This window comes from Sesamum indicum, linkage group LG1, assembly GCF_026168435.1.
Source record: "Sesamum indicum cultivar Baizhima isolate 11 linkage group LG1, ASM2616843v1, whole genome shotgun sequence".
Taxonomy (NCBI): domain Eukaryota; kingdom Viridiplantae; phylum Streptophyta; class Magnoliopsida; order Lamiales; family Pedaliaceae; genus Sesamum; species Sesamum indicum.
Window position 1 is genome coordinate 19,728,774 of NC_142657.1, and position 20,092 is coordinate 19,748,865.

Below are 20,092 nucleotides of genomic sequence, written 5' to 3' on the forward strand. Positions count from 1 at the left end.
AATATATGATGTCATCCTTATAAACGTGAAGTCTATATATTTAATGACATAAAATATGGAATAAGGTTAACAATAAAAAATTCGATCCATCGTTTTGAATTCAAAAAATAGATATATATCTGAGTGGTTATTGTATATATGAGGATAAATAATTAGCCAAAAAAGAATAATCCTAGTATAGTAAGTTCATTAGTATATATAATAATTAAATGCCTCAAATCTTTAACGGTAGTCATTGCAAACTTATAATTTTTTTCACCTTTAATTAAAATTTAATATACAATAATTGTATGCTAGTCTCGTAGAAAAAAAATTGGCGTGCAAATGATCATAAACTAATACGAAAATGGGGTTCTAATACTTTAAAATAAAAAGAAAAAAACAAGAATGTAAATAAATTTAGTAGAATTTAAATTAATCATGAAATCCTCTTACATCTTTACATTGATTGAGGATCATATATAGTCCTCATGATCAAATGCTCAACTTAGAGAAGTGACACAAACTTGATCACACTCCTCTAGTATCCTTGCAACCTCCCTCATCCCCCATAAAAACCACTCTAAGTATATGTTCTTACCTTCTATATCTTCTCAATTGCCTTATTACCTTATTCATCATCACAACTCCCAACTACACAGAAACACCAACCTCAAGAATCCAATTCCGACATACAAAAAAGAACTAGACAAGAGTGTACTAATATACTTAAGAGAATTACCTACACTCTCACCTCATCATTCTTCATCCCTCTACTACTTCTTTCCTCAAATCTGGTATACTTGTACCACTTTGCACACACAACATACACCACAAAGTCAGCTGCTGTCAGAGCTGCCAAGAGGTAGTAAAACATGTCCAAATGCCCCTTGTTCAGGTTCCTAGGAATCCATCCCGGCATATCATCAGATGTCGACACTTTCATCACTATCGTCACGATCAAGCTGCTCACGTAGTTCCCCAACGATATCGACATCATGCTTAGTGCACTTCCGAAGCTCTTCAGCCCGTCCGGAGCCTGGCCGTTGAAGAACTCCAGCTGTCCCACGTACATAAACACCTCAGACGCCCCAATCAGCACGTACTGCGGGACCTGCCAGAATATACTCAAACTGCTGGAGTTGACACATCTAGGGCAGTCCTTCTGCGCGTACCTCAACCTGAAATGCTCGACTGCTCCGGCTGTCAGCATTGCCATTACAGCGATGATGAGGCCGATGCCCATCCGTTGGAGCTCCGTTAGGCCTCCGGACTTGCGGATCTTGGCCACCATCGGTTCGATGATCCGACGGTTGATGAAGATGAAGGATGCCACGCTTAGGATGTCGAAGCTCGACATGCTGGCGGGAGGGATGTGGAAGCCGGCCAGGGTTGTTTTCATGGCGGCGCCTTGCTCGACGAAAAGGGATTGCATCTGAGTGAAGACTACTGAGTAGAGGATGGTGCAGAGCCAAATTGGGAGGAGTCTGAGTATGCATTTTACTTCTTCTACTTGTGTGACGGAGCAAAGAAGCCAAGGGTTGTGGGTGCTGGTTTTCTGCTCTATGTTGTGATCTTCTTGTGTCATAACAGCTGCTCTATCCAAGAATCTGCATGGTTCATTACATCTTATTAGTTCACAAGATCATATTATCGAATTCAATTTTCTATTCTATTTAACATATATTCGCCCCATTTGTATAAAAAAAAATTAAATAAAATAAATTACATAATCTTTCTGACCGACGGAGTGATGTAATGACTTACGATTTTCAATTTATTAAATATTTATCTATATCATTTAAAGAGGAGTTATTATAGACATAAAGTGACAGTTTTGACACCACTCCACTAATTTTTTGTGATCTAAAAAATGCACTTCAACTGTCAAGATAATTAACTTATTCAATTTTTTAAATTTTACATTATCTGCTCAATTAATATAATTTATGTATTTTATTTTTATTTATATAATATTAAAAAAATAAAAGATTATCTATTATATATATGCATGGAGGAATGATTTGGTATTAAAAAATAAAGGAGACAATAAATTTTGGCAATGTGAAGACTTACTTGAATCCTCGAGTGTGAAGGATTTTTCTGCTCGCATCATCAGTAAGATCCCTTCCATCGACCTCATACAAATGATCATCATTTGAGGGGATCTCAACCTTCCATTTTCTTGATGCAGCAACCATCACTTGACAAAATCTTGAAAAAGGGTTGCCCCTGGGCTTGAAATGCCTATACGTTGGGGTGCCCACAAGGAACAAGCCCAAAGCAACTGTAGCAGATCCAGCAGAGGCCCAAAAGCCCAAGGCCCAAACTCCCTTGTCCTCGTAGTATCCGAGTATGGTGTTTGAGAATAGGCAGCCAAGATTTAGGGCCAAGTAGAAGTAACTGAAGAAGGCAACCTTTGAGTGGCTTTCCTTAGGATGCTCCTCATCAAACTGGTCTGCCCCAAAGGTTGCAATAGTAGGTTGGTACCCTCCATTCCCAAGGGCAATTAGGTAAATCGACACGTAGAACAGCGAAAGATGGAGGGTGGAATGAGAGCCACAAGGAGTCTTTTCGTCCCCGCAGCCATTAGGCTTGACTAAGAACAAGTAGGACGTTAACGATAGCGACACGAGTCCCTGCAATTAGACCATATTTGACTTTTAGTACCCTCAACCCGTAGTTACATTCATTATTATGATAAAATAAAAATTCGTATCATTTATTTCGTAAATTACACCAACACATATCTATGTTTTTATTAGACTTTTTTTCTAAGCTACAACAAACGATGTCTTGCATGAATAAAATTGATCATACTCCCAATAATCGTGAAATTTGTGAGTGTCACCAGAACGTGGTATAAAACTTAGACTTACTATAACAAAGATGACTTGAAAGACGGCACAAGTTTTGTATCGTCCCCAATAGGAGTCGCTGAGGAAGGCCCCGAGGAGGGAGAACATGTAGACAGTGCCAGTCCATTTGCTAACGTTGTTTGCAGCGCTAGCGTTGTCTTGACCCATTACTCGGGTCAAGAACAGCACTAGATTCACACCAACCCCAAAAAATGCTAATGTTGCTAGACCTTGATTCACTGTAATTAAAAAAAAAAAAAAAGCTATAAGGAGAAAATATTTTCTAAAAAAAAATATTTATGTATTAGTTCATTAGGATGATCGTATACATGTTGGCTTACCTAGTATCAAAGTACCAGCACTCCATGATCCACTTCTTGATCGAATGGCAGGCTTTCCATGGCGGTCTACGGATCCATCAAGAGTGCATTCTTCTTGGCCTTTGACGCTGATCTTCTCCGCCATCGTTGATCCTGATCAGAAACAAATAGAAACGTTGTTAGAGATTATTTATCTTATTGTGTTTAGAGACAAATGCAGAGGAATAAAACTTTTGGGTTTGTGAAACCAAATATTTAATTATTTTGTTGAACCATTGATAGTACTCCGAATTAAATTATATATACATTATATTTACATCCCTATAAAATTAAAAATATTATTGAGGGTGTTTCGTTGAATAAAACAAAAATATAATGATTGTTAAGCTGCTCGATAAAATTAAAAGTTCACTTCAATTTTTGTTGTGATGTCAAGATGATCGTATGCACAACTTTTTTTCAACGTAATTTCTAAAGTTTTAAAGAAATAAACATAACTTCATTATTTTGAAGGGGCATAAAAATAATTCATTCAAAGTAAATAATAAAATAAATGGTACTACATACATATTTATTTATTTTTCTGGTTATGTTATTTGACAGATAGTACAATTGCAGAGTTGGATCTTGCAATTTGGGTATTTAAATAAATAACTTTTAACCATAAAGTGCTAAATGTAAATAAATAAACAAAGAAACAAAGCCTCGTTTGCTTTCCTGAATTGAGCTGAATAACCAACTCAATTCAGGCGAAACGACCATTTACTTGTTTGAATGAGGCCAGAGTTTGAACATCAAATTAACCCGATCTAATTACGATTTCTCTTAGTTAACTTATCTTTGTCCGTCCAATCACTATATTGATCCAAAGTAAATTAACTACAGTTAATTCCAATTTTTTTTAATTGTTCATTTAATTTTATGTATTCTATCATACAATTATCCCATAAAACAAAATAAACGAGGATATATGTTCACAGGGAACATGTGAAGCAGGAAGTGCTTACAAGGAAACCCATAACTTTTTCCATGTATCACGGATATCATCTATACGAGGAAGCAAATATCAACTTGTACTCTATTTATACATACTCTCCCGTATATGTACATGTAGAGAGAGCTTTTGGAGTATCTACATAATTTTTTTTTTATTTAAATTAGTTCGATCGAATTTAACCAATCATGTAATAAGTTTAATACACTTATTTTTTAATTATTTCAAATTTGATCAAATTCGATTTGAGTTAGAATTTCTGATCAACGAATTAACGTGTAAAATATTTTCATTTCTTTTTCTTTTAAAGAAAGAAAAAAAGAAAACAGAACAACTAAGCATGATTGGGGGATTGTCTGTCTGAATAAATGAGTATCACATTTCATGATGCTGCAATAATTGTACGATCCATATTCCAAAATCAATTTTCGATTCTCTTGATTATGAATCTCTCCATTTACATTTATTTCTGAATTCTTTTCACCTTGTCACAGCCTATTAATAAATTAATAAATTATATTACTGCAAATTATGTATTTTACCATGCGTACGTGAGATGAATTGAATACGTACATGCTATATTAGAACAAATGATTTTCACGACCGTATATATAGTATTAACATATATATACACATACGTTGTGTGTATTTGTATCCACGTACAACATAAATACACACAGAGAGACACACGCATACGATCAGAAGGGAATCAGGAGTTACAAGTCGTCATGCATCAATCCATGCTAAACTACTTTCCCAAATACACTATGGAAAGTATAGCTGTAGCAGAGATCGTACGTATATATATCCAAACTGTATATCTACACGTATGTACTCCAACGAAACGAGAAACGCTTCGTACATACTTCATTTAACATCCATCATCAGTTCCTTGTGCACCTAATCACACACTGCAAAACTAATTTGAGCACACCAGTTCAGATCCTCGATCTACTTACAATACACAGACACGTGAACTGAAATGCGCATAAATTACGTGCATGCAGCACAAGAAATTGGGAAAGGAAACTTACTAGTCGATGTTTTTCCTCGGTTATCGTAGTCGACACGACAAAGGGCTGGCTGAATTAGCTAACTATATATATATATATGGGGAGATGGAAGATGATGAGTGTGTGTTGTGTGTGAAAAAAAATAGATATGTGGGTGAGTTGGAGAAGAGAAGGTGAGGATGGTGGTGTATTTATAGGGAGTGGAGATTGAGTAAGAGGGATGACTATACTTCGGAGAAGTTGCATTTTTCATGGGGAAAATTTTGAATCTTTTGAGAGAGAGAGAGAGAAATGGTGACAAAGCAATGTGTAGGAAGAGAAGCGTGATTTGGTAGAAGAGATGTTGGGATATTGACGTCTTTTGCGCAGCAGACCCAAACTAGTTGGGTTTCAGCTGTATCCATTGTCATTAAGCTGTATTGATGCAGACATTTTTCCAACATATGCTCTTTCCCTGATCCCCTTTTTCATTTTTTTATTATTTTTCTCATCTTTATATTTTTATTTTATAATTAAGTACTTTTTTAAGTTTATTTATTTTATTGGCTCCACTTTCATCAGGTTATGTTATGATTTTATATATACATATATGTTAAAAAATGCACAGTACCCCCTTGCCTTTTGTTTATTTTATTTTCCTTTTTATCACTGCAAAACATTTAATAATTATTTTCACACTCCTAATAATCATGATAAATCAATACTATCTGCTGTGGTCGAACAAAATTAATACGATAACTTAAGTTTTGACCATATAATTTCAGTTATAACCATAATATCTGCAATATGTTTTAACTTTGGCTGAAGTTCGGCCCCACTCGTAGAAACAAACTGTTAGTCGTTCTTAGCCAGCGTAATTTATATTCGTGATGAATTTTTAATTTTGACCATGATAACAGAAATAAAAAAAATCATTATATATGCATGGTGATTGGGAATTCTTTTATTAAAATTTAATTTAATTGTACTAGGATAAATTACAATTTATGGTATAAGTTAAGATTTAATTAAATTGTACTAGGATGAATTATAGTTTACGGTGTAAGTAGATAGCAACTTGAGATTTAATTGGTTTCCACTTTGGATAAAGTAATTGATTGTAATATAAATATAATTATACTTGTCATATAATTAATTTAAATGCGTGTATGCAATTAATTGCAATACGATGACTATGTACCAATGTAAAGAGTATACGCAACTTGCTTCATATTTAATGTGCTAAATTTTAATTTTTTTTGGCGTGAAGCATTAACTATTTTTTCAATAAGAGAAAAAGCACATTACTAGAAATATATATATATATATTACCAAACTTTAAATTAAATATTCATTACATTATATATATATATCGCCCAATTATTATTTGAAAAATTTATAGTAAAGCGTTAATTATTAGCTAGATTGAGTAATTAAACATAAATCCGCCAATCATAACATATGAAGCCATTGTTTGGGAAGATTGGATTGGTGATTCGTGAATAATGAATGTTGTAGTTATGAATTATGGAAGTTTAATTAATTTCAATAATTAAATTAAATGTGGGTTATTGCAAACCCTAAATAAACCTGCCTGGAAAAAGCCTTTCTGTATGTATAAAACAATAATTAATTACATACATAATAATGCAACAATTAAGAATCTGTAGACAAGTAGTTTACAGGTCATGAAGCATTGGGCCTACGCTATATCCCACCCCCACCCCTTCTCATGATTTCGTGTCTTTTCTTCTCAATGTTGAGGGGAATGAATGAACATTAAAGCAGGCAGACCCCACGTGTGTAGCCAGGGATGTCCATGCACTGCTCCCACTACCAACCCAAATTAACATTTCATTTTCCACCTACCAAAATTTTTTGAATATACTTGGAATTTAATTAAATATATATGGATTATTGATTCAATAAAACGAATGTTGAACTCGCTTTATAAATTTAAATAAATTAGATAAATCACAACGACCTACACTAAAATTTGAGTCTTATTGTTTGAGATAAATATCTATATCTTTAATGTTTGATAAAATTATGTAATTTTTGAACGGAAGCCTGAAAATGTCTACTTTAGCATTGCTGATTTTTTTTGAAAAATTAAATATATATATATATATATATATAAATTTGACCACGTGAAATTTCTAGCTTCTTGCCCTTCTCATCCATACAAAATTTTAGAAAATAAGGAATGATATTTTATAGTCCGCACGGGCATTTTGGTAATTTCACTATAAAAATAGAAATAAAAATATAGTGAAGACTAGCAAAATATGCTATTTAGGGCACTAGTAATTTTTCAAAAAAATGAACTAGGAGGTACTTATTATAAGAAAACTAATCATTATAATTTACTCTTTAAAAATGTTAATCAAATAACTTTTCAAAAGTACGTAATATCATTTCAACATTTCAAATATGAAAAAAAAAACTTTTAATAAAAGTAAATTTTCTTTTATAAATTTATTTGCACTTGTTTTAGTTTTTGCATTAAAAATTGCAAGTATGTATATATATATATATATATATGTTGAAGTATATATAAACTATGTTTGATTAAATTTTATGTGTTGATTCAGAGAGCATATATAGTACGTATCTGTAATTTATATCCATCTGAATTCAAATTTAAAAATAGAAAATCAAGATCAATTTCCCGATTTCAAAAAACGTATTCAGAAGAGATGAATTTAAGGTAAAGTCGGACTCATTATCATCCCCAGCCGTCATATATAGTCACATTAATATATATACATACATGCATATATGGTCATATCATAAGGCAACAAAAGAAAATAAGACTAAATCGAGTTATATATATATATCATTGACATCATGTATGAATCAATAGCTAATACGACAAAATTATATTATATATATATTAATTAATTAGTATGAGTAATATTAATTAATAAAAGGTTAGCTATGTGGAGTCATTGTTTAACACGTTTTTATGGTCAATTGAAATTGGAAAATGCACTAACAACTTATTCATCAATGTGGCCCAATTATTTGTGACTTTACTAAACATATGACGCTATTTGTCAAGTTCTTGTCAGACTACCAAAATGATAATATGACCATATGATCAATCATAAAATAAAAAGGGTTAGGCTAAATGGAATCCACACATATATATATATATATATATATCTGTGTCACATTAACATATATATAGAGATTCTATTTTTTCTTTTTATTTAAAAAATAAATAAATGGACGAAGCGATATTCAAATTTATAATCTTTTATTCCGCGTACATTTGATATCTTATGAGGTGTATTTTTTTTCTCCTTCTTTTATTATTAACCTTTAGACTATATTTGAATTGATGTATTTGAAAAAAAAAATCTATATTAAAATTTATCAATTCTCAATAAATCGTAGTTCAAATTTAGAGATAAAGCATGCAAAATCCTTTTTAGTTTAGAATTACGCAAACAGAATCTAGAGAGTTTGGTGTTAGGAATTTTAAATTTCATGACTTTAAATTTAAGGTAAATTACAAAGAGTTCCCCTAATTATTGATATAATTATGAATACTCTCGATATTTAATAAAATTATGTAATTATTAGATGAAGGTCTAGAATTGTCAATTTTGTTTCTACTATATATTTTTTTTATATATCAAAAGTATGAAAAAATTGAACGAGATGGATGGAAAAAAATTAAAAAATTGTAAAAACATTATACACTCAATCTATAAAAAAATTTTCATAATAAGTAAAATTATAATTTATCGCCCACAAAGACATTTTGGTCAATTCGCTACAAAAAAATTAATGAAAATCTGAGATAATTCAAATAACGATAATGTATTTATAATTAAACTAAACTTTAGAAAAAACTCGTTGCAGTAATTTCCGGTTAAATTTTATCAATCCTAATATAGCCTTCAACTTATTTCCGTACGAATCAAAAATTGTATTGAGCTAGGTAGCACGAGATGATTAATTAGTTAACATGTATTTATTTTTAATTAATTTCAAACAATTAACCATACATGGAATCCATCAAAACTTAATTATCAGTGGCCTAACTTGCTGACATCACCATAAAATGTTATTTGGGGTAGGCCTATTTAATTGTGAATTTTGTGCTAGCAACCAAAATGTTGCACGTAAATCTTCCTTTGGACACTGATTTTGGTACACTTATAAATTTATAATTTATTATGATTGGATATATTGCATGTCTCACTGTCATAATCAATTATTTTTCATTTGTCAAAATAAATTTTAGTATTAAATAAAGATCTTGATAACTTGATTGGGACTATATATATAGGTAGAATTTTTAAAATGACATTTCAATTTATGATACGACATGAAAAGATTAATGTATTGGACGTACATACCCACAATTCAGATTAAAATTATGTTTCAAATGTATATATATATTTTACAGAAATATGTAGCAGTCTTTAATTAGCTTTCATTTATTTCTTTTTTGTAAAATTACATATACTTAAATTATTTAGATAGAAAGCTTATAATTTATAAAACTATTTACTTTTATAAAGTCTAGCACATAATTTTTTTATTTTTTAATAATTCGATGATCGTGTGACAAAATATATCCGCCTTTACCTGAACTATAATATCATCGTATATTAATTAAATCACACTTACATCTAAAAATTCATCATTTCATAAAAAATCTTATTATATATAAAATAAATGAGTACGTAAGATAAATATTGAATTAATTCACAAATGATGAGAATATTTGTTTTGAGGCAAAATAAAATAAAATTGTAACTATTTTATACTTAAGTAATTCTCTAAGGTGTACTGTTTATTCTGCATTTATTCTTCTCTGGTTTGTTTATAAAATGTTGGATTGCAGTTCTGTTGGGAATTACATCCATGTTGTCTGATGTCAGATTAATATAAATAATAATTAATTAATGAATGTCAATATATTTCAATTAGCATACAGTACATGTCTGGATCTCTCCTTTGTGTGCGTGTGTATGTGAAAAATATGTAGCAAATAATAATGTCACAATAATATATATTGTCTCTAGCTCATGGTACAAAACTACGTTATAAATAAGTTTCATTTTTGTAGTCCAATCCCAAATAATTTCAGAAATTATCAATCATAATTAACAATAATCTAATAAGGTAATAATTCATTAAAAAATTCTTCCAACTGCAATTTTGATCCCGCCAATCTTTCAATTTATTCATTAAAAGTATTTATTCGTTATTCAGAAATTATCAGCTACATTTTTTAATTATTAGTTGGACATAAATGATATTATTACTAATTATAAAAAGGACATATTTAAAATAATATGGCTATCCGTCCTAAATAAAAATTGAAATACCAAATGTTAATTAATAAAGAATTAAATGCAACGGACCTTCTTATTTAGTAAAAAAAAACTATCTAAATAAAAAAAATTACAACTTCACCCCTGAATTGCTAAACTCGTAACAATGCAACACTTTAAAAATTGGGTTTTACTTTTTTCAGATATGTTTTTCGGGGCCATCGAATTATTTTTTTGTTATTTAAAAAATTTTCTTTGTCTATTAATATTTTTACATAAGGGTAAAATTAAATGCAATCAACTCGGTGCCGACATAAGTTGTTCTTCTTGTTTTTAAAAGGTCATTATTCTATATTTTAAATTGTGAAGTCAAATATATTTGAACATTTTTTTTTTGTGAATTTGATCGTAAGTTTCACAAAAATAAATAAATAAATAAATCTCTCACGTCTTTTCATATAACAATATCGCCTCTTTTCATATAAAAATATCACAAAACATTTTAATCCAAACATATCTTCATTCAAAATTTAAGGCGCATCTCATCAAAATCCGCGTAATGAATAAAAACGAAATTTAAAGTAGTAATCTATGTAGTATAAAAATGTAGTATCTAATTAAGACAACTAATGTAAGTATTCTAAAAAGCCCAAGAAACAAATATCTGGTAGTGGAAGAAGGAAATAAGATTAACGTGAGAGATGCAAAGAAAGTTTGTGTATCACGTTCTAACACACAAACATAAAAACAAAAGTGTTCAAAAAGGCAGGCAGGTTGCAATCAGCTGTCCAAAATTGAGGAGTAGTAGGTTAGAGCTGAAGTCCAACTTGACTTCCTTTTTCTCTCCAGTGAAAGCGAAGTTGAAAAGCGAAAGCTCGTATTCAATTCGCGCACGTCTTATCAAACCCATCACACCACCACCTTCCTACTAAAAGATAAGCAAACGCGACTATCTTTATTTTTAATACATAAGCAATCACTGGTGCTTATCAATCTGGCATCCACCCCCTCAACTTGCATGTTTGTCTTCATAAGCTTAAACACTTGTAAATTTTATTATATATATAGTAATTTGATAATTTAAGTCTATGATATGACTACTTAGCAACTTTGGGCGACCTGACTAGGGAGGTTGGTTCAATATTATATTATTTATAATTTTTTTATTTGTATATTTTTATAATAATCTAAAGATGCTTACAAAATCGTGTTCGAGTACTAAAGAAAAAATCAAATAATTATGATTAACATGAGAGTATTTTGAATTATGCAAATTTTTTGTGTTAATTTTACGTATAGTAATTTTTGATATATGCTTTTGCATAAATAATTAATGAGCGTTCAGACCGTGTGTTGTAATTTATGGGTTTTTAAAAATAAAATCTGAGCCATCATGAGTGTCGGAATATTCTTAAAACCAATATTTTATTTTTTGCTTCTTGATATTTGCATGAATTTCACAATTTATAAAATAATTTCATAGTGTTGATATATGACACAATCTTTAGTCCGGAATGTAAGAATCATTAGTGTATGAAGTAGCAAAGTTTTGTCGGGGAGGGCGTCAAATATAGCAAGTGATGATGATTCTCGTGACCCAGAAACGTTGTTCGCAGTATTCAAGTTGTACATCTTGGAAAAGCGCCTTTTACTCTTTGTCTTCACTCCCTTGGCGGTGGCTGCCAAGAGATTAGGGATTGGAGTAGAGGATTTTCGGGTGTAGGAAATGACTCAGCCTTGACATACAAATTGAGATAAATTCTCACACGTTAAAATTAATGCAACTCTGTTTGGATGAAATAATTTAGAGTTGAGCGATTCATTTACGAAGAAAGAAAAAAAGATTTAAATAGCTCAAAACGAGATTTGAAGAATTTAAAATACGCCAGTATTCAATAAATCGCAATTCAAAATTAAAATTATTCAATTTGAATCCTTTAAATTTGAATTATCCAAATACATTCAAATAATTTATTATTAATAATTGAAAATTCATAATTCGGATCCCTCAATCCAAATGTAACCTAAAATATATTTCATAGAGAAATAAAGCAATTAAGGAATTTATACACCGATTTTGAACTTTTACACGAACTTAGACTAAATTAAAAATTCATGCTATACTCAATATTTTGTGCACAAATGGATGGTTGTCACATGCCGTATATTTTCATTAAAAACTAAAATATGTCTGAATCATCAGTGAAGGAAGACGTTCAATTGTATTAGCACTCGTTTTTGAGTCGATCCGGAACGATGAATAAATATATATTTTCTGCGAAACAAATGTTACGTTAAAATGTTTCCTCCACCACTTTAGAACAAAAGGTATGACAAAGTTGGTGTCTACCAAACTGTCTGCCTGCCCACTTGAAATTGAAACTCTTAAAAAATGCCTACGGTACCATCAGATGCACAAGCTGTTGCCCGCTTATTACTAATCTACTCAGCAGCTTTAATGAGTCCAAAACCCCATATCTTGATGCACATTGCTAAATACATTAGCCTAAAAAGCGATTTATACACTTCTCTGATCCGTATGATAAGAGTTTTTCATCATCCAATCTTCAACATTACAATAAAATCTAATTTCAGGCAGTGGACAAGAACTGGATTCCTAAGCTTTTTGGAATACAATAAATTAGTTGCGCCAACTGTTTTGCTTCTTGGCTTCAAAGGAGGTGCCATCGTTCAGCATGTCTCGAGCATCGGTCTCCATTCCAAGCTTGGAAAGGGCAAGAGCCTGCAGGTAGAAGGCTGTGGGCCATTCGGGCAAGCAGACCTGAGCCTGCATTGCGTCTCTTAAGGCCAGTTCCGGTTGGCCAATCATCAGGTACGAGAGAGCCCGCCTCACAAAAACCGTGCCAGATGGAACGGACATCATTGACACCAGCTGCATGTTAGGATTGGTTTAGACGAATACGTGGAAAAGGAGAAGTTTTCGGTTGTTAATGAAGAAGAAGAGGGAATCAACCTCAAAAGAATTGGAAACTTTTCACTAACATAATTATGTGATCATTTGAATTAGGCAATTGATACATAGACAAGACATCAGCTTCTGTGATGTTTCACATTACAGATCACTCCTCCTCACCATTGGATCGGTTGTAAAACAAAACAGATAGCACCAGGGGTTGCAGTCGTGACTTTCCAACACAATCAGGGTTCTCTTATAATATGTCTGAACTTATGCATAGACAACCTGCACACTGGTAATCACTAACCCAACATACCAAACCGTTTTGACTTCTCAAGTACTACATTTTTCCTTTCTTTTCAAAGGATTTTGACAACTCTCTTTTTGTTTAACATTTTCTTCCCAGAAGTAGAAAGAGGTGAGACAAAACCCCAGTAACATAAGAAGATAAAACCCAATTGATAATGCAGTAGTCTCTCAAACCATGATAAAGGACTTCGATTTGCCAGCCAATTCCATGTAATGGGACGAGATAAAGCATGTACCTTGGAGTAGTAATCTACAGCACCCTTGAAATCCTTGTCTCTGAATGCGATATCACCAAATTTCTTTGTATTTAGCATATCTTGGACCTGTTGTGTCCATTCTTGAAATGACAGCTTCACCATTAAAAACATGAAGTGAGCACGTCAGAAAATCCATTTGTATGGCAAAGTTTAACATTCACTTTCACAATAAAGACCAGCTTCAGGCCTCAGACAGCTTCAGTTTATAAAAGTTATCCTTAAAATATTAAACAAATATAAGACGACTTGCAATTCTAGTTCTCAGAGTGGGAAAATCAGCTCACCTCGTTCTCAGCACCCTCTTCGTCTTTATAGCCCGTTTTGAGCAGGATATCATGTACGGCAGTAAGATCCATTCTTGCACATGCCTTTCCAAATGGAGAAAGCATGGTGGTGGGCAGAACAGCGGGGGTTTTTGTTAGACCCATCAGCACGTGTGACGCAACCTAGAATAGCACCAACTGGTCAAAATTACCAAGAGCGGATAAATGTTTCTAAGAATCTTTTTGATAAAAGTTGTTTCACTACATCAAACAATGACAAGTACAGACCAATTTCACTTTGCTTTGTTTGTTCCTCGAAACATTTTATCCTTTTGGACTGACAAGAACGTAAGAAACAGCCAGTGAGTTCCACGTGATAAAAACCAACTTGATCGAGTGAAACGTCAATTATGTAGTGGAAGTAAACTCTTTGTTTTGGACTACTTATTGAATAGAACATTTTTTACTGTGTAGAAACAGTTATTAGAATGAAACCAATGACGACGGCTGTTATAATGATAATACGATGTTAGTGAATTAATCCAGTACAAGTAGCAGGGCCAAAACCGGACACAGAAATATTACCTCCTGCTGCTTTTGTAGTGGTGCCACAGCATTGACAAGAAACTTCAAGTCGGGTCTATCTCTGGCCTCATACTGGAGACACTTAGATGCAAGTTCAACCAACGTGGTAGCATCTTCTTTAGCATATTGTCCTTCCAAGGATGAGTCCATCAGCAGTAGAACATTTTTTCCTCTTATCAGATCCAAGGCCTGGACTAACAGATAAATGAATCCTCTGGAACCATTTAAAGCAAAGAATAAATAATTCATAACATCATTAGCTTGTAGGCCAATGTACATCGTGTACTTTTCCAACCTAAAAGGTTTTGGTTAATTCACTGACAAACTTAAACGTTTAAGGCATTTGACGAGCTTAAACCTTGCAAATAACTAAGAATCAGACCATGTCACAACAGATAAAACTGAAATAGATTGAGGATTTCTATTTAAATACACAGACAACATGCAAGCTGAGTTATAAGAGGTACTATACATGGCTAGGTGGAATGTGCTTTCCACTCAGAAGGTCCAGAAGAACAGTTCCATAACTGTATATCACACTCTCTGGAATAACCCTGCCTGAAAGAGTGAAGAAAGGGAAACAACCGTGTCATTATGTGGGGATTGGTTGTCTATTTTCAATAAACCCAGAAGATAACTCATGCAGAAGTCAAATGCAATTAGAATCACACAAGATCTACTCGGATGACATAATGCACCTGTGCGCAGAAACTCGGGGGGAGTGTAAGCTAGATTGGTACTGTAGCTCTTCCCATCCCTACTGTTTTTCATCAAACCAAAACTAGATAACCTTGGGTCACCTTCCTGTAACAGGACACCTTAGTTCAATCACTACCACAATGTTGTGACCCACAATTATCTTTAATAAGCAGGTCTCACTTCATGATACACCTTGCTCAGAAGAAAGGGATAAAAGAAATAGAGAGGCTTCCTGATAAATTTAGAATAGTCTATCATAAAATTGGTGCATCTCAACTCCCAAGTAAAGAGACATAGAGGGGTGTATCACTAATTGCCCCTGGTTCTGTTTTAGGTATAGCAGCAAGGTTATTTTGAAGACTGAAGCCTTTGAGAAATGTAAATTGCTTCATGTTTAAATAACAAAAGAAAATGCCACTTGTAATATAGAGTCCTTTCACTTCTTCTTGTGCGCGTTTATATACCTCTCATCTGAAGATTCTTTATCCAACTCAAAAGAAATATCACAAAGGCTTCGAATTGTCCTCGGGAAAAAGTTTGACATCAGGGCACCTACTGAAAATAATAACTCCAGCACAAAGAAGGTACTTTGTGGAACACTTAATCAAGTGGCAGCATAAGAGCAACAAAAAAGATTAAACTTTCAGGGCTTGATTGGCTGCTGCTTACACTCCACTCTCATTAGGGCCTTCAAGAATCCGCCCAAAGGGAGGGAGGGAGGGAGAGGAAGCATTTGCAATGCTTTGAGAAAGACTAAATTCTTTCATGTCACATATGTTTGCTCAAGTACCTCATCAAAAAGAATTCTGTAAGCATTTAAGTCGTGATAAATTTTCCGATTTTCAGCATTGCAGTGGTCAAGAGCTTGTGCCATGTGGTATGCAACTCTTACACGCATTTCCCATGGCAGAGGCTGTTTTTCCCCTGAAGCAAAAGGACAAGTTAAACAAAATGTAAGAGACAGTAAAAGAAACCAAAACACCTCATGCCTTAGATCTACACCAAAAAGTTGAAAGAGATGGCCACCATGTCCAAGCAAGCAGTTCACATGTGACATTGCTAAACTGCAGCACGACTTTTGATTGCCAGTTTATTCGTTTAACTTTTTTTTCTTTGTATAGATGTCAGATGGGGAACAGACAATCTGGGAACGAGATATTCCAATAAAATATAAGAAATATTTCACTTTGAGGTTAGAAGTCTATGACTGGACAAGAAATGAATATAACCATACAGTGAAAGAGATGCTTTGACAGTGTATCATTGGGCATGTATTCAGCAACTAATAGGCGTTCATCTCCTTCGGCACAACATCCAATTAAGTTCACCAATCTCTTATGTCTAACCTTACCAACTCCAGCAGCTTCTGCCTGCAAATATATTAGATCAAGAAACTTATGAACAAGCTACAAAATTTTCAAAATCAAACACAGTTCTTTCCATAAATAGCTATAGTAGAAACCTTATCAATATTACTAACGCTCAACCCTGCATACCTCATGTAATTGATGAAAATTTCAAAGTGATTACAATAGAACCCCCATGAATCCTTACAAAACAAGTATTCTATAACATCATCTCTAACAGTTATTGGTTCATAAAATACAAATGCAACCGCGATCCACAATTCAGGCAAGGCATAAAACTAATCAACACTAACAAGAATTAACACACATAAGGTGACATAATTCCGTTCTATAGAAAACGTCCATTCTAAAAAAAGATTTGATGATCATCTTAATTAATTCACCAACTAAGCCATAAGCTAACATACAAAAAGAAAGCTGAGCTTGAATCATCACAACAGCAAACTCACCACAAACTGCTGAGGATCAGGCCACGACTGCTTTGAGAAGCGTTTAATGGCAGCAAGGCGGTTACTTCGGAGCTTTCCTCTGTAGACAACATTAGGAGCTTTCTCCCCACATTCAGAAACTATCAGCTCACTGCTAAAACCATTTGTTGCAGCCCGCAGTTCTGCAAGTCCAAACTCTTTGAATGGAGGCACTTGTTCTGGATCCACTTGGTCCCCATTTGCTTCATAAAACCATACAAAGCAAAAAACATTTATACAACAGAAATCATGTGCAACATTTCTCACATATCCGTGCAAAATACATAAACAAATTATATTTGCAGCGGACTCACCCCAAAGCACCATTCTTTATAATTCTAAAAACTCAATAAAAGATAAAATAGAAGCGAACCCAGATACAGTAAAGTAATCGAAGAAGCGTCTATCCAAGTGAAACGATGAGGGCCAGAAAGAAGTTACCCGAACAACTTCCAATAACCCGAAAATATAGGCGGGTAAAAGTCATTGCCTAAAGTTTGTACTTGAAAAACAAGGTTCAGTATTTACTTGAAAAATCACGTGCTCATCAACCATCTTCAATCAACTAACTCGCACACATAAATAGTCACACTTATATATCCTCCGTCCTTAAGCCCACACAAACTTTTACACACGCAGTAATTATCAGAGAGAGAAAGAGAGGGAGATTGAGAAAGAAGAAGTGAAAAATGGAGAATACCCAGATCTGGTTTAGAGTCAGGGTGTGAAGGTTCCTGGTCAGGGGACTGGACATTGGCAGTTTTGGACTGCAAACAGCCCATCTTTAGTGTGCTCACATTAACAAACACAAAGCAGGCACTCTGTGTATGTGTTAATAAATAGTCTTGACGCGCAGTGAGAAAACGTTGATAGCTGGGTTTCAAGAAACAAGGCTAAAAATTTGATCTTGAAGAAGCGAGTTGAAGCGACTAAGCGTGTGTGAAGGGGATCATTACAGCACTCAGACACAGAGAGCAGTGAAGGCAGGCAGAGAGTGGGACGGGGCGGTCACATGATAGGTCGATGATTGGCACGTGAAGAGAGAGAGAGAGAGAGAGAGAGAGAGAGAGAGAGAGAATCTCTCTGAGCAGTAGAAATTAGAAGGCTCTTTTGTGTCAAAAAACTGTTCCATCAGCACCACCTGTCTCAGTCCTGTGTGCTCACTGCCTGTGAAATAACTCTCATTCTGTGTGCAGGTGACTAAGAGGGCGTTTTGGTTCTATTTCCAATAAAATTTTTGCTTGTTTAGTTGTGTTTTCATTTTTATTTTGAATTTTTAACAATTGAAAATGTGTAGAAATACTTTATTTGAAAATAATTAATTCAAATATATTCTTAAGTTTTGCACAAAAACAAATAAAATATTTCTATACAATTTCAATTGTTGGAAACTGAAAATAAAAATCAAAACACAACCAAACAGGCTCTTAATACTTCAATTAAATTTGCTTTTTCTAATTTTATTTATATATTTTTTTAATAAATTTGTACACGTAGAGTATGCGTATATTAAATGAAAGAAAAAATATAAATAAAAACACTAATTTAGAAAACGACGGAACATGTAAGAAAAATGTTGAATTTTGTGTGGACGACATTCATATCTTTACCTTAATTACAATATAAAACAATGTAAGAAATTATCAAAATCATTTAAATAAGCAATTGTAATTTAATTTCTACAATGAGTTAAAGTGAAAAATAAAAAAATAAAAATGAAGAATAGGAGGTTACATTTGTTAATTGAGTTGGATTGCAAGCTTAATCCAGCCCAATGGACTATTTACCATATTTTTGTAAAGGCCTGCTTCATAGGCCCTAAGCAGGTTTGGGCCGAGATTCAATAGGCCCATCCTACTACTTCTATTTTGTTTTTCTTTAGAATGGCTTGTGAGTAATATTATTTAATTATAATATTTGTCATTTTTTCCGATTATTATACCCTTTTTTTTTTATCTATACTATTTATTAAAAAGCAATGCCTTAAAATTACTAAATTGATTTGACATAATATAAAATTCCTAACTAATGCGTATCGGAGTCTAGTTAAATCATAAGGGTCGAAGAATTTTCATAAAAATTCTAAAAAATTATATGAAAAACTAATCTAGCATACAGCTGTTAATATTATGATATTTAGTTATTAAAGAATTTGAGAAAAATAAAATAGAAAATTTTGAATAAAGTTGTGATAAAAATAAAATAATTGGTGTAATGGGACGTGAGTGAGATGATTATATGTACAAAAATAGAAGTAAAATAGGAATAAAAAGTGCAGAAAAATAGCAGGTTGTGAATGCCTTGGTTTTGGAACATATTTGACTGGCCTTATAACCGTCTTGTATTGACTATGCTTCAGTTTTAGAGATATTCCCAACCAAAAGAACATTTATACCCCTCAAATACACGGCAATTCGTACAAAAATTAACTGATAGGAGTTACTTGAAAAACTTTCAAAACATTTGTGGGGTGGATAGAAAATGTTCATAACTAGGGGAAGGTTAGTGCAATTTTGGAATAATAAATTATTCCAGAATCCGAGTAAAAGTTATGACGTTTTCAGTTGAGAAAGTTGTTACGGTGTTTGCTATATATATGGATTATCCTTCGACTATTTTTCCTTCTTTCTATCTTCTTCTTCTTCCAAGAAATTTGTATCTGCACTTGAATTTATCCCCCGGCCCCTCTTTTCTCAGTTTTTCTCTCTAGCTCATCACAAGGTAACATTTCTGATATTCTCAAAATTTTGTGTTTTATGAGATTTTTTGGATGGTTGTTTGATTGTTC

At 33.0% G+C, this 20,092-nt stretch overlaps 2 protein-coding genes across 6 annotated transcripts; both read right to left on the reverse strand.

The window, feature by feature from the left end:
• Positions 1–390: 390 nt before the first annotated feature.
• Positions 391–5,440, reverse strand: LOC105167169 (protein NRT1/ PTR FAMILY 7.3). Of its 3 annotated transcripts, none has more exons than XM_088886177.1 (6): positions 5,186–5,440; positions 5,018–5,070; positions 3,179–3,310; positions 2,859–3,076; positions 2,056–2,618; positions 391–1,589 (listed from the first exon to the last, which is right to left on the reverse strand). In XM_088886177.1, exons 3-6 carry the CDS (start codon positions 3,300–3,302, stop codon positions 722–724), a joined length of 1,773 nt encoding a protein of 590 aa, XP_088742303.1. In that variant the 5' UTR covers positions 3,303–3,310; positions 5,018–5,070; positions 5,186–5,440; the 3' UTR covers positions 391–721. The 3 variants fall into 3 exon arrangements, with proteins under 3 accessions (XP_088742303.1, XP_020552212.1, XP_011085074.1); XM_020696553.2 differs by having other exon boundaries at positions 4,950–5,070; XM_011086772.3 differs by lacking the exon at positions 5,018–5,070 and having other exon boundaries at positions 5,186–5,439.
• Positions 5,441–12,941: 7,501 nt separating this feature from the next.
• LOC105167156 (serine/threonine-protein kinase BSK2) lies at positions 12,942–18,420 on the reverse strand. 3 transcript variants are annotated; one of them, XM_011086751.3, is made up of 10 exons: positions 18,005–18,420; positions 17,287–17,507; positions 16,705–16,840; positions 16,261–16,394; positions 15,470–15,575; positions 15,244–15,329; positions 14,772–14,960; positions 14,208–14,369; positions 13,903–14,016; positions 12,942–13,333 (listed from the first exon to the last, which is right to left on the reverse strand). In XM_011086751.3, exons 1-10 carry the CDS (start codon positions 18,084–18,086, stop codon positions 13,082–13,084), a joined length of 1,482 nt encoding a protein of 493 aa, XP_011085053.1. In that variant the 5' UTR covers positions 18,087–18,420; the 3' UTR covers positions 12,942–13,081. The 3 variants fall into 3 exon arrangements, with proteins under 3 accessions (XP_011085053.1, XP_020551513.1, XP_011085061.1); XM_020695854.2 differs by lacking the exon at positions 18,005–18,420 and adding an exon at positions 17,833–17,980; XM_011086759.3 differs by lacking the exon at positions 18,005–18,420 and adding an exon at positions 17,746–17,806.
• Positions 18,421–20,092: the final 1,672 nt, after the last annotated feature.

Excerpts from the sequence above, each read along its gene's own strand:
- LOC105167169 (XM_020696553.2), bottom strand. The coding sequence starts at position 5,022 with ATGAAGTATGTACGAAGCGTTTCTCGTTTCGTTGGAGTACATACGTGT. Across the intron at positions 3,311-4,949 it reads TACAGTTTGGATATATATAC|GATCAACGATGGCGGAGAAG; the intron begins GTACGATCTCTG and ends GTTTCTGATCAG. Across the intron at positions 1,590-2,055 it reads CTTCACACTCGAGGATTCAA|ATTCTTGGATAGAGCAGCTG; the intron begins GTAAGTCTTCAC and ends TGAACCATGCAG.
- LOC105167156 (XM_011086751.3), bottom strand. The coding sequence starts at position 18,086 with ATGGGCTGTTTGCAGTCCAAAACTGCCAATGTCCAGTCCCCTGACCAG. Across the intron at positions 15,576-16,260 it reads ACAGAATTCTTTTTGATGAG|GAAGGTGACCCAAGGTTATC; the intron begins GTACTTGAGCAA and ends GTCCTGTTACAG. Across the intron at positions 14,961-15,243 it reads AGCACATTCCACCTAGCCAT|GCCTTGGATCTGATAAGAGG; the intron begins GTATAGTACCTC and ends CTGTTAGTCCAG.